Source organism: Chenopodium album, chromosome 22, assembly GCF_948465745.1.
Source record: "Chenopodium album chromosome 22, dcCheAlbu1.1, whole genome shotgun sequence".
Lineage (NCBI taxonomy): Eukaryota > Viridiplantae > Streptophyta > Magnoliopsida > Caryophyllales > Amaranthaceae > Chenopodium > Chenopodium album.
Window position 1 is genome coordinate 27,761,453 of NC_137855.1, and position 15,243 is coordinate 27,776,695.

The 15,243-nt window shown below is 35.9% G+C and overlaps 1 protein-coding gene across 2 annotated transcripts in view; it reads left to right on the forward strand.

Annotated features, from left to right (window-relative positions):
* The first annotated feature begins 3,632 nt into the window (after positions 1–3,632).
* Positions 3,633–15,243, forward strand: part of LOC145604986 (S-adenosyl-L-methionine-dependent methyltransferases superfamily protein) — a 30,801-nt gene continuing 19,190 nt past the window's right edge. For both annotated transcript variants that reach the window (XM_081660984.1, XM_081660985.1), the window contains exons 1-7: positions 3,633–4,076; positions 4,159–4,254; positions 4,895–4,978; positions 11,320–11,394; positions 12,595–12,675; positions 12,745–12,884; positions 14,755–15,015. In XM_081660984.1, the coding sequence (XP_081517110.1) occupies positions 3,951–4,076; positions 4,159–4,254; positions 4,895–4,978; positions 11,320–11,394; positions 12,595–12,675; positions 12,745–12,884; positions 14,755–15,015 (863 nt within the window). In that variant the 5' untranslated portion in view covers positions 3,633–3,950. The remainder of the gene's footprint in view (positions 4,077–4,158; positions 4,255–4,894; positions 4,979–11,319; positions 11,395–12,594; positions 12,676–12,744; positions 12,885–14,754; positions 15,016–15,243) is intronic.

Below are 15,243 nucleotides of genomic sequence, written 5' to 3' on the forward strand. Positions count from 1 at the left end.
GGTACTCAAATCTAACCCCCACTCACCATACATATCACAAAGGATATAACATCATGAGCAAAAATACCTCATCTTCTAAGTTGTCCCCTGTGCATGCGTTTTAAATACACACCCTTGATTTACAATCAATCATGCTAGGAAGCTTAAGCAACCTTACTACAAAACAGACAAGCTTAGAATAAACCAGGTGAGTCACAAAGATGAGTCAGCACCAAACTTACATAATAAATCCTAACATCACAGTATCTTACCTTCAGCTCATTTCCAATCAACCTCCTTTCAACTCACCTTGAAAGATACTTACAACAGATGGATTTCTAATAACAAGGCAAGATATACTCTTCTCAAGCATATAAACTCAAAGGAGCGCAAACTCGCATTAATATGCTTCTTTCCACAACTAGTTAATCAAGGCGTATTCATATGGTTTCAGGATTTTTTTTTATCCACCACTACATGAAAACATACCACACGACAAACCATCTACATACAACTTTTGATCAAGAAAGTAAATACAAGATGATACAAAACTAGTTCAAGCTTTAATCAAATACACCTTAGGTGATGAACTCATCAATTTTACTGGCAGAATAAAGCTTAGGAAGCAAGAAAAAATTCTATGAACGAGCAAAACTAACATGCCATGTCATAGGAAAACATATACTTGAGACATTTCATAGGTTTGAACATATCACGGTCATGCATGATAAACGTAGCAGATATTCAGCAAACACATCACCCACAGTCCCACAAGCGTTCATGCTTTACGTGAAACACATATAGAGAAATCAATTCTTCATAATTGGAAACCCCCACATAACATATGCCACATGAAAATAAACATGACACGGGTAACAAAATAGGGAGTAACATCCATATACTTGGGTGAATTACTTACTACAAACCAGGCCAATAAACAACTGAAACATATCTGCAACCCCCACAATACTAACATTCACAGAATATTAATAGATCTTAAAGAGATATGGAAGGTTAATTCCCATCCTTACCTCATGTGGGGCACTTACACTTTAAACTTGCACGACCATTCTGGCTTTGCTACGTCAAGCCTTTTTCATTCTGCTATTAAGCACGGAAATCAACCTGGTCTCATCTAGACCATCAACAAGAAAAATAATTGCTACACCTCTAGCAAATTAAATACATTTCAAGTTCGTGAACAAAGCTAATATAAGATCACAAGAATTAAATGAAACAATAATTCTAAATCCCTTTTTAATCTAAAAAGAGACACTTACAGGCTTATCACATACTCCGTGTTCAACAAAACATTGTCCATGATTAGGAATAAGGTCAACAACACACTATCGTAAGATAGAGCACATATCATTCCTAATCTACTTGGATAAAACACATTAAAGTCCTTGAACATAAATAAATTACCATTGGACGAAACATACATTAGCAGAAATAAATTACTTGCAAACCAACAAGCAAATAGCCACAGATAAACGTCTCTTACGGAGACCTTCCTCCTCAATACCACTCATCAACAAGATTACAACTAACTTACTAGTTAGTCTCAAGATCTAACTCACCTCACCCCCACATTGCATTGCAATACATCATAATAATTAAATTATGCATATTTGGGGCTAATATAATGAACATATTATGTAGAGTTACAAAATTAACATAAAAAAAAATAGAGAAGAAACTTCCCTGATCTTTGGTATGAGAATGATAACCTTTAATTACATGTTATCATCGAGCCAGCTACAACCTGGCACTGAAAATCATCAAACTCGCTGTTTTGAGAAAGAAAGTCGGAGGCTGGACGCCTTGGTGATCACTACTCCGCAGTTGCATCCTTCGACACGAGCATCATACTCTCGAAACCGTTTGATCCCAATCCACTATATTTGTTATGATTTATCTCTGTTGACTCAAATCAACTACTCCTAACCATTATAATGGGATTTGATCCTTGAAAATTAATTCTGTCAATTACCCATAAAGATCCACTAGCTAGGAATTAAACAATGAAACCACTTGATTATAATTTGATATTAAAGGATTTAACTTCCTTAATATAATTCAATCCCTATCCTCGGGATACATGATTCATATTTTGTCGACTAAATTAATAGTCTCATAAATAAGGTTCTTAAATACTTTTCAATTTCATGTCAGACAAGACCCCTCTCGATCTCGAATACAAGGAAGTTAATAAATTAATCTAATATAATTTTTTCGAACTTTCTTCAAAGAATTCATCCAATCAACTGACGAAGACGGAAATCACAATCTGATGAAGATAGTCCCCATAAATGAATTTCGTCAAATTTGGCCGTCATACCAACGAACCCAAACTACCGCAAAACTATGTTGATCATCCGAATCATAATTTTCATCCCAATCATACGATTTATAATTTAATAATCCAGGAATCGACTATATAAGAAATAAATACTATTTCGCTTCTAAATTGTTGGTAAAAAACCTGTCGATTCCAATGACAAACATAGAGAAGATGAAAGGGAAAAATACTTATCGAAGATCTCAAACTCATAGTTGCGCCATGGAACATAATCCATTGCCTTAGAAGCGAAATACGCCACCACCGGTACAGGTTTCCTGATGACACACGCCCCCCAAGTTTAACGCAACTCTCCTTCGTAATTCGTGTACCCGAACCCGAAGCGTGGAATTACTTAAGAACTGTTCAAATCTCACAGGGTAGGTTTGTGTTTATGTGTTTAGGGTTCCAGAGATAACGAAACTGTGTGTCTCAATTTGAGGGTTTAGGAGGGTATATATATATGTGTGTACAAAAGAAAGGATATAAATGAAGCAAACAAGGCCTCCACGATAAGCCCACGAGCGGCCGAGCTCTCGCTCTCATATGAGCGAGCTATCGCTCGGCCCTGCCGCAAGCAATAAACGTAGTGAGCTAGCACGCGAGCTATAGCTCGCACCTACCGCAAGCAACAAGCACAGCGAGCTAGCACGCGAGCTATAGCTCGCACCTACCATAAGCAGATCGAGCGACCATACGAGCTACCATCCGAGCTATAGCTCGGACTTGCAGTAGCTCATATGCCATGTGAGCTATAGCTCTAACGCTAGCTCGACCTTGCGTAGTCTACTTGCCATGCCATCTATAGCTCTCTCGCTAGCTCCATTGCTAGCTCGGTCTCGCGCAGCTCACTAACTTGCTTGACACACCATTCCATCATCAACTCCTTGCACACTTACTTGGTAAGTCTCCGATTTGCATTACTAGAATCGTAAAACTCCAACAGCAATAACCACCATAGTAGTGACATCAAGCAACCACCATTCGGCCCCTCAAAAGCCCCGATTCGATCTCGTTGTGGGCTCGATGAGGGCACACATCCTCCAAGCACAGGTTCATCGCAGCTGCGCAATGCAAGCAATGTCAAGAGTGTCACTGTTTTGAGGCAGGATGTTTGCACACCCCAAGATAAGAATAGTAAATTACCTACCACCATCACCAACAAAGAACAAGCTTGAAGCTTGGGTAGTTAACAACAAGAATACAAATCAACTTTAATCTTGGTTTGGATAATCTATACCTAACGATCAGTTATATCATATACCTAATGATCAACTACAGAGAAGGAGACCAAAGAACATGATGAAAAATGAGACGATGTGCAATGGAAGGGCCGGGTATTTATGAACAGAGACCTGAGAGGAGAAGAACACACAAAGGAGAAAGAAAGGGAAGGTCAAACTGTCAAAATGACCAAATATCAAATAGGGTAAATAATTTTAGGGGTATATTTGTCTTTCACAATGTTCCTAAGAATTTTCTTACACTTTTTTTTTTTTTTTATTTTTTATTTTTTTTATTTTTTTTATTTTTTTTAAAATGAGGATATTAATCATATTATCGTACGGAGTATATGAGTACTACTCTTCCGGCTAATTACTCATACTCCAAAATTTGAGTCTACTGAATAATGGAATTCAAAAGCAACTACTCGTGTAACACTGCTGCTGAAACCCTTGAGTGGATTAACGCCATTGTTAAATTCCTAAAACCTTACAAATTTTTCTTCCAAGCTAATGTCGTCAATTTCCTCAAGGTTGTTCCAACTTCTCTGAATTCTGCATTTCAATTTTCACTGTCATCTTGGTTTTATTGACGCTTTTTCTCCTTTATTCCAGGATCGATTGTGGGAAGCAGTTGATGAAGATTGGATTGATTGCTTGAAGCATGAACCTGTTGAACATCTTCTTCAGATTCCTTCTGGAATTGTGCAGGTTTAATTCTAATACTAATGATTGTAATTCCAGCACTAATCATCAATAGAATAGTAAAATATATTAATATTTCACACAGCATTTGTTATTTGATGAATAGGCTTTTGTGTGTTTGAGGTAACTGTCAATCAGTGGCATCTATTGTATATTTGTTTCTAGTTCATAGGATTTAATGCATAGTGTTTTTAATTTATTTGAACTAGAGCATACCCGTACCCGTGAATGCACGGGACAGATTATTCCCGAAAGAAAACATGATTTAAAGTGAAAGGTTGGTAGTTGCTAGTCTCTTGAAATGAATTACAAAATATAAAAAAGGAAAAATAGTGGGATAGGTAGTTATTGTTTTTTTGTTTGGTAAAAAAAAAAAAAAATGAAATGCATAGAATTTGAGTATTGGGGATTTGGATGATCGTTGTGAAGTGTTGTATAATTGACTGTGTAATTATATACTAGATATCTTTTTCAAATTATGAGAATATAAAAACTATAAAAGTATATTGAAAAGATATTATGAGAATAATATCATATGTGATATTAGTGTGGTTAATGAGAAAAGGGTGACCAATACTATATTGATATTGGTTTCCATGAGAAAACTTGAGGTGTGAATTTAACATAAATTCATGAAACATTGTAGGACCATTGGCCTGCTTTGCTCAAGGAATATGTACTCACTGCCAAATTGCTTGCATTTCCACGAGAACCAGCAAAGCTTGAAAAGGTATAAAGCTCTTAAATCCTTTTTTTTTTTTTTACGATTAATCATCAACTACTATTTTCGTTATTTTCTACTAATGATGGTATGAATGTGTATATATAGAAAAGCTGTATTGTTCTTGGAAGACAATTTGTATGAGGTTTTGAAATTGCGTTTTGTTAGATTTTGACGGAGGTATTGTCCAACACCACTGTTATCTAGGAGTTCTATTAGCCAATTTAAGCCATTAGTGGATAGAATTTTGGATGGATCCAAGATTTCTAGACCTTGTCTTATGCAAGCAGGCTACGACCTGTTAAAATTATTCTTCTCGATCCGTAGACAATCTAGTTTCAAGATGTTGATTATGCCAAAATGATTTTGAAAAATAATGAGATATTGTTGGATCTTCTCGTGGATCAATGTTATAAACACTAAAAGTGCGTTGATGTCTTGGGACATAATGTTCTTGCGTAAGGTTACTGATGAGTTGTGTGTCAAAAAAATGCATGTTTGGAATAATTTTGTGAGTTCAAAGCTTTTGTGAGTTCAGACTATCAAGGAGGATACGCTGTTATTATATTAAAAAGAGTTTGTGGGCCTTCACTTCTTTGGACACACTTTTCTGGATGGTTGGGAAAAATTTAATCTGTAGGAATTTAGGAAATAAATTGATCAATTTGGAGAATGATGCTCAACCCTCAAAGCTTGTATTTTTTCTATATAACGGTTGTACAAGTTGTTGAGTGGCTGTCACCAGCAATTGGGGTTGTGAAGGGAATTAGTTGCAGGGCTTGCAACAATGTGGCAACTTCCAACTGTCTTTCTATTACTTGGTTGATGCTTTATTATAGAATGCTAGCATTTGCCAAATGCATGGAATGTACCCTGTGATATGCTTTACGGTCTTTGCAATGCTAAAAGTGACATACTTCAGCATTCGTTATACTGTGATTATAGTGCAGCTTCAGCCCTGCTGAGGTTGCTGAATTGCAATAGACCTGTTTTTGACATAGAAGGTGAAGCTCATATTGCAGTTAACAAAAAATCAATCACAGTTTTTTCTGTATTATTTTTGCTGAAGTAGTCTATAGTATTTGGTCATAGAGAAAGAGTATGAAATATGCTCACGGTGAATCCTGTGAACTGCTCAACAGTTGAGAAATGTTTTGCTTACAGGAATCTTAAAACTATTTTCTGTGGCTGCTTTTGTTTGGCCGGGTTTATTTTTGGGCAAGTCTAAAGGATTTGTTGGATTCTTAGCCACTATTTTCTGTGTCTTTTAGTGTGCTATTTAAGCTGGTTTGTTAGTCAGTTTTGAAACCAACTGGATCTTTGCTTTGTGCAAATTTTGCTGTGTTTTATGGGTTATCATACAATGCGGAATTGTGTTTATCTGTGCTGCGGGTTTCTCTGGATGGTCTCTTGCAATTGAAAAGCTCTTACTTCTCAAACCTTTTGAGGAAATGGGTGGAGGTTAAAATACTGATGTTATCACTGAAATCATTTTTTTGGTCAGATTGGTTTACCAATTGCAGTCTACTGTGCTGTTCTGCTGCAGTTCATGTATGAGCTGATAGTATGTATTTATGGGCATTATATTGATTTTTTTTTTTTTTTTTTTTTTTTTTTTTTTTTTTTTTTGTGTGTATGTTTAACTCTCTATTTATCCAAAGCCTTTTGGTAATTAAACCAGTAATTTTAATTGAAAACAAAAAAAATCAGCTGTAAGATGTAGGTTTGATAACAGCAAATCATTGATTGATCTTATACATAGTATTGTTAGATGACTAGGATTTTTTTCAATTTGCCTGTGAATTGTTTCCTACCCATTCTAGACCTTTTTACATAAATAAACTCAGAGTTTATATTGTAGCAGGATCATGACCTGTTATTAAGGCTTAATACTTCCTGAGTGGACATTGGCTAGACAATTATAATTAACAGCAGGGATTTGATCCTTTCATTCATTGGATAGAAATAGTAAGAACACAAGCTAGAAAGAGATAGAAATGGCAGTTAGAATTTCACGGTAATCTTTATCCTCTTTTGGGGACAACTGTGGTAATTTAGCAGTTAGAATTGGTGGAAGTAAAGACCAAATAGAATGCACGAGGATATGGCACATGCGCCTTGGGCATATGTCGGAAAAGGGTCTATCATTGCTTAGTGGACAAGGTTTGTTAAAGAACATGAAAAAGCGTTAAATGTATTTTTGTGAGCATTGTGTGTATGGAAAATCACACAGGGTGAAGTTCTCTACAAGCAAGCATAAGATCAGAGGATTGTTAGTCTATGTGCATACGGATGTTTGGGGTCCGGCTAAAGTTGCTTCCAAAGGTGGTTCTAGGTATTTTGTTACATTTGTTGATGATCATTCTAGATATGCTTGGATTTATTTTTTAAGCATAAGGATGAGGTATTCGACGTTTTCAAGCGGTGGAGAGCAATGGTTGAGAACACAGGTCAAAAGCTATAAACTGTACGGTTTGATAATGGTACCAAATACACAGAAGGAGCTTTCTAGGAGTTTTGTGATCAAGAAGGCATTGTGAGACACTGGACGGTCAGAGACACACCACAACAGAATGGAGTCGTGGAAAGACCGAATCGTACACTACTTGAGAAGGCAAGGTGTATGCGCTTTAATTCTGAATTAGGCAAAGAATGGTGGGCGGAGTCGATTGCTACATCTTGTTATATAGTAAATCAATCCCCACATTCTTATTTAGATGGTGACACACCTTATAAGGTATGGTCAGGGGAATATGCAGATTACGCGAGACTTACACCCTCGAACGGCCCTGAGAAAACCGAATTCGCCCCAACCTCGAATTCGGATTTTCGAAGGACGCGACCCCCACCCACGGGGGGAGCACAACCGAGTAGCGAAGCTACGACTTGTGAGTGAGAAAATGCCGTAGATGCGAAGGTAAAGCGATAGTCTTAACTCCTACTAGAAATCTTAGAGGGTCGCGGCTTATTATCATGTTAAGGATAATAAGCTTGATAAAAGAGCCAAGAAAGCAATCTTTTTGGGGTATCTAAAAGGGGTTTAAGGATATCGTCTTTAGAGTGTAGAAGATTCTAAATTTGTAATTAGCAGGGATGTGACCTTTGATGAAAGATCTATGGTAGCTTTATCGAAAGCTATGGTGCCTAATGATGGTGATGTTAGAATGACTACAAATACTCAAGTGGTGGAAATAGAATCTAGAAACCAACAAGATTCTAGTCATGTTCAGGTGGAGCATCTTGGTGTTTCTTAAGAAGAGGAGGAGGGTGATCTGGATCATGAGGAGATTCAGCAGGAAAATACACATGTACTTCAACAGCAGCAGCAGGATTCTTTGGCATCCACTTGGCAAAGAGGAATTATAAATTAGTTTAGAAGTTTGGATCAGACAAAGCTCTGAAGCATTACGACAGGTAAACTTGGTAGATTATGCACTCTCAGTGGAGGATGATGAGTCGGTCACCTTCAAACAAGCTATTAAAGATAAGGATAGTGAGAGTTGGTTGGTTGCTATGGAAGAAGAGATGCAATCTCTTCATAAAAACAAGACACGGGAGGTAGTCCCATTGCCCGTGGAAAGACTGCTATAGGCTGTAAGTGGGTGTATAAAAGAAAAGAGGATCCTTCCCAGTTAGATAAAATAAGGTATAAGACTAGGTTAGTGGCCAAGGGATTTGCACATAAAGAAGGTGTTGATTACAATGAGATATTTTCTCCAGTGGTACAGTATACTTCTATTCGGGTGCTATTGAGTCTTGTAGCTCATGGAGATTTTGAGCCGGAACAACTCGATGTGAAGACAACCTTCTTACACGGTGACTTGGATGAGGATATTTATATGTATTAATCAAGAGATTTAAGGTTGAGGGTAAAGAGAATCTGGTATGTCGCTCGAGGAAATCACTTTATGGATTAAAGCAATCTCCTCAACAGTGGTACAAGCGATTTGATTCTTTTATGTTAAAACAAGGATTTTTCGGAATTAGTTACAATTGTTGAGTCTACATTCGCAAACTTCGTGGAGGTGATTATTTTTATCTCTTATTGTATTTAGACGTCATGCTTATTGCTTAAAAAGCAAGGTGGAGATGGATAGGTTAAAAACTCAACTCGGTGAAGAGTTCGAGACTAAAGACTTGGGCACTGCAAATAAAATACTGGGTATGAAGCTTAGAAGAGAGAGATCAAGTTGGAAATTGTTCTTCAGATTATAGAAAGGTTTGGGATGAAAAGTGCTAAATCAGTGGTGACACCAATGGCTCCACATTTTAGACTTTCTGGTAAACGATAAGGCATACATGGATAATGTACCTTAGACTAGTGCAATTGGTAGCTTAATGTACGCCATGGTGTGTACACGTCCAGACATTTCACAAGCAGTCAGTGTTGTTAGTAGGTTCATGGCGAACCCTGGGGAAGGGGGAAGCAGTGAAATGGATATTACGGTACTTGAAAGGTACTATTGACACAGGTTTATGCTTTGGTGGAGATACATGTCGAATAAGTGGCTTTGTTAACTCGGATTATGCTGCAGATTTAGATAGAAGACGATATACTACTGGTTATGTGTTTAAAATACATGGCTCCAGTTAGTTGGCGATCAATGTTACAGGCTACAATGGCTCTATCAACGATAGAAGCCGAGTATATGGCTATGGCAGAAATAGTTAAGGAAGCATTGTGGTTGTGGGGACTTTTGGGGTTAAAGTAGGATAGTGTGAATCTAAATTGTGACAGCCAAAGAAACAGGTTCATCATGCTCGTACCAAACATACATATGTAAGGTATCATTTTGTACTAGATGTCATAGAGAAAGGAAGTATTTCTCTTGTGAAAGTGCATACAAATGAGAACCCTTTAGACATGTTAATGAAAGTTGTGCCACGAAGCAAGTCCCAACATTGTTTGGAATTGCTTAATATTATCTCATGTTAGGTAATACATGGAGAAATAAATTTAACAACGATTGGTTTGATCCCGGTCGAGGGTACATAGTCAATCATTGTTAAAATGATGCAACCGGATAAGGAAACCGCAATTTGTTCGTCCAAAATTTGAATTGTTTTTCAAATTATGAACGAGGTGGAGAATTGTGGGAATATATGGCTAAAATTAACCATATCACATATTTTTTAGAGAATAGATAAATAATGTGAATGGAAAAGAGATGTTCTAGGAGAGAAAAATGGTTGTGTGATGGCAAAATGCAAAATGAAAGGAGTGTATTTTGCAAACAACATGCTACGTTATTTCTTTAGATAAAATAGTTTCAGCCATTCGTTGTTTAGCATTAAGTTATTATATAATGCATAGGTTGTAAGTTGATAATTTAATCATCATTTTTTTTATTCACGTCAAAGTTTATTTTCTTATATTTATTATTTCCTTCATAGTGGTTATTTGTCTATCCCAAAATATTATTTATTTATCATCATTTAGTTTGCAACTTTATAAAGCTTCACCGGCTAATAAGAATGATAACATGAAAAATTAACAGTGTGTTTGGATATAAAAAATCAAAGATAAAGAAAGGGAGGGAGGGTAGGGGAAGGGATGGGAAGGGGAGGGTAGGGAAGAAGATGAGTGTTCCTTCCAAATCTCTCCATTGTTGGAGAGATTAATTTCTTACAATTTAATCCCCTCATTTCTCTCCCCTCCAATACCTTTACTTCTTCATTTGTTATCCAAATGAAAGATAATCCATTCCTCCATTTCCCTTCCCTTCCTTTCCCTCCATTTCCTTCTATCCAAACAAAGTGTAAATATTGGAGTGGGGTATGATGCCAGACCAAATATCAGTAATCATGGAATTTGCTGGCCATCTGGATCTTGCCTTCCTAGAGCTTCTGTCAGTTATATGTTTGCTTGATATATTTTTTGTTTCAATCTACAAATTCCCTACCTTAGTCCTAAGCTAGTTTCTCAATCTCTGAGATGGCTGCTAGTTGAATGCTATGTGTTTCATGCTTAGCATAGGTTTCATCTGCATAATAGATCTGCTGGACATACTAGCTTGCAAGATGAACAATAAGACAGACCTGATGTGAAATGGGTAGATTTTAAACTCATTTCACCCACCCATTGAGAATCAGGCTGCAATTTCTGTATAATATTGTTATACTAACTGTCTGCCTTTGATTGTCACATACTCACATTGTTAAATCAAAGTACACTATCCCAGTAACCATTGTTTTTACTTGGGGTAGTCTATATTCAATTAACTTTCTACTTTCTAGCATGCTAGGATTATGCTATGTATATGCTTAAAATTTGAAAGTGGGCACTGGATGAGCTTTCTCCATTTAACTTGTATAACATATGCCATTGTTTTATCAATGGTTTCTTGCAGGAATTACCTGGAATTAGCATGACATCATTAAATAGTGTCCTTTCACAAGGCATGAATCCCAAGAAAAAGCATGAAGTAAGTATTCCCCTTTTCATCTTTTGGCCATGCACCTTCTTTACTCGCAATTTCTTATGTTTTTTTTTTTTTTTTTTTTTTTTTTTTTTTTTTTTTTTTTTTTTTTTTTTTTTTTTTTGGATATACAACTCATGTTAGATACATCAAGTCTATTACTACGTAAAAACTGTTTGATTAACACATTCGATCGTGTGTGATTTATATTAAAAGCTTAACATATTCCAGGATTGCTTGGTTGTAAGGGTTGGATCTGAATATATTTAAACCTTCTTATACACTGCTTTAATGGATGTGTGTTGTTTACTGTGTCGTGAATGTAATTATGGTGGTTATCGTCGATTGATGTTTCTCAAGTTTTTGTGTACACCACGTTAGAACTTTATGGTTGTGATTGTTAAATTCTATAATCTGATCATGAGCCTTGTTTTTTTACTTATTATTATTTATAGTTATACCATCTCTGTTCTGAATGATTGTAGCACTATGTGTTTTGGCAGGTTTCTACTTCCAAAAATTCTTCACACTTTAAAATTATTCCATTTTCGGCAAACTTTTACTACCTTACCCCTCTTATGCCACAATATTTACACATTTCTACTCACTATCCACCTTTTTTCCTATACCCACTTACTTTTTTACACCTCTCTTACTTTACCACCTTTTTCTTACACCCACTCACCCACCCACTCCTTAATAATGTGCAAATAGTAAATGCTAAGATCAATTAGAAACAGGGGACCTATTTTTTTGTCTTTTCCTGTTTCTCTCAGTAATTTATGGACAAACAGTTCTACACTCTGATTGTAGTTGTGCATTTTGAACTTGTTTATGCTTTGAAATTATCCTCTGAAGACACTGAAATGGATTCATTTCCAGAAAATTGTGTTTTAGGTTATTTACCTATATGAAGTTATGAACTGTATGCATATTTTTATCATGCTAGAATTGTCTATAGTAGCTACTCTACCAGGGATTTGCTGGGAGTTCATTGGTTGCTGGTTTTTGTGTAGTTACTGGGTCTCTTTTGACTGATCAATATCTGTAATTTAAAACTTGGCCTGCATTTAGCCAGGTCTCTTTTTATTTGCTCAGAGTGATTATCATTGGCTGGTCCAATCTTTTTTAATGTTCCATTCATCTAAGTGACCTTACGATATGAACACTTTTTTTTTTTTTTTTTTTTTTGTTGTTGTTGTGAAGGTTGAGGTTTTGTCTTCTCTTGTAAGCTGTATCACGAGAAATATAGGAGCTCATACAGTGATTGATGTTGGTGCTGGTCAGGTAGATAATCTTGTCACACTTTTGTTTCGGATTCAAGATTAATTTATCTAGCTAATCAACCAATTACAGGGCTACCTTAGTCTGGTACTTGCCTTCCAATACCAGTTACCCGTAGTTGCCATTGACGCCTCTTCTCATCATGGAGCTGTTACAAATATACGTGCAGAGAGAATCAAGAAGCATTATGCAGCTAAGCTACATAACTCTGGGTATGTGAAAGGTTGAACTTATGTTCCTTTGCTATCATGTCTAGTTTATAGATACCAATCTTCCATTAAAATACATTAGCATATAACCTATGAGTACCCATTCTCCAGCAACATCCTTGACAAGCTGTTGATGTTTTGTTAATTCTAGCCTGTAGATTACTTTTATATTTTTTATCAACAAAATTAATACGAAGAGCTCAGAAAGGATATAGGAACAAATTCTACATGAAAAATATTGTGGTGATTAGAAAGTTTGAAGTCTAGTTCTTGAAGAGGGGAAGCTTTTGGAAGGTGAAACTTTTTGTGAACATGAGAAACTATTTACACAAGTATGTTTTCCGTTGGAACACATGTCAAATAAATAAAATATTCTACTCCCTCATTTTCTACCAAGAAAAGAAGTTTCAACTTAGGATGTAGAAAATGGGAAAGGGTGAAAGTGAAATCACTGACATGAAAATAATTTTTGTGAGAGTAAGTGTTGGTCCTTTTTAAAAATGCAGTAAGTTATAAGTGGGTATATTAAAAAGTAATGCTCCCTCTATGTTTTATTACTTGCTCCATTTCTCTAGACACATAGTTTTAGGAGAAATAGTAGAAAGTATTATTTTATGATGCAAGTGGGGTTGGTTGTAGAATAAAAAAAATCTAAAAAAGTATAATTGAGTATATGTGGGGAGGAGAGAAGATAAGAAAAATATTAAAATCTAATATGAGGGGACCACTAGTGAGGAGGAAAATAGTAAAATATTGTTAAAAGTTTCCAAAAAAGGCAATGGTGTAAGTAATAAAATACGGCCGCAGAAGGATAGTGGAGCAAGTAACAAAATACGGAGGGAGTATTTACAAAGGAAAGTCAGTATATTCAAAAAAGACTAAGAGAGTACAAATTATATCTGATGTGGAAGTGATATTTCCAATGCCTCACCACTCCCTTATTGAAATGTTTATTACAGTTCTCTTTGTTTGTTAAATAGAAACTCTATACCAAGTCAGGAACTGGAGATAAGAAAATGGCAGACCATATTTTAAAGGTAATACGCCCTTAAAATTTTGAAGTTTGGGACATGTTTGATCATTTCAATATATGATCTAATTTTTTCGTGGTGGTGGATTGGTAACGTAGTGGTCATCATGGTGGCGTGGTTGGGGATAGGGAGTTGATAAAAATTTTTTAGTTTTAGTGCAGATGCTGTTTACAATCAGTATTTATTATGTCTGAAATAACGTGAATTTTTCAACCATAAATTTGGGCATCTGGGGAAATTTTAAGATATAATTTTTTTCAACTTGGCTTGGTTTGAATATAGATTTTACGTTAAGGTTCTTATTTAAATTTCAGGCACTTGCATTGGGTTGATGTCTCTATCAATGCAACACAAGCTGATCTATAAATTTTTTTAAAATTTAGAATATTAGTCATATGAAAAGTTTCCCCAAAATCAGTTTTCTCCACATGGCGGCTATTTGAGACATACTTGGGGTGTACTCTAGTGATTTATTAGGGTTTCCTTATGTTATAAAAGGCCCTTTAGGTGATAAGTTAGATCACATCTTAGAGAGCCATAAATAATAAAGACTCCTTGTATTCTCATTCTTTCTCCATTATAGTGAAGAAACTCTCAAATCCCCCACCTCTGGATGTAGGTCTAATTTGACCGTACCACGTAAATCCTTGTGTTTTTTTGTTTATCTTTATATTGTTTGCTTGTTATTATTTTTCATTGACTTGTTCCGGATTAATCAAACACAACACCACCCGATTTCCTAACATTTATGCTCCTTTATGGACCTTCATACCAACAATTTTCAGCTGCTGTTTTCTTGTTCTTGTAGCAAACTGATATACCAATTTACTGTGCTAGATTAGCAAGGGGCTCCAAAATATGCCTATCACAATGACATGCCATGTTTTGTCTTCATCTATGTTGAGAAACCTTAGCAACTACTGCTGTCAGCAAGATGGATTTGATAAAGATCACAAAGGAAATGGGTCCAACCAAATTTCTCCTGCAAGATTTGAGGTTGCAGGTCTGGAACTTCCATCCAGTGGTGATGATTCTGATTGCGAATCATCACTGGTTCTTGCTGGTCTTCATGCTTGTGGTGATTTATCAGTGACTATGCTGAGGTATGTCTGTCGTTATCATATCTTTGGATTTCTATATTGAGTGTGTTCATTTTATTTTATCCTCTTGTTTTATTATACCACAGTACCATAATTTTGTGTGTGAGATGTTTTAAGGAGGTAGAGGTAAGGTTGGTGATTATTGATAAGCATAGAGAATTTTGGTAGATGGTTTCTATGTTTTACTTTATATTTCTTATACTGTTAAATTATTTGTTGGAAAAATCTGTA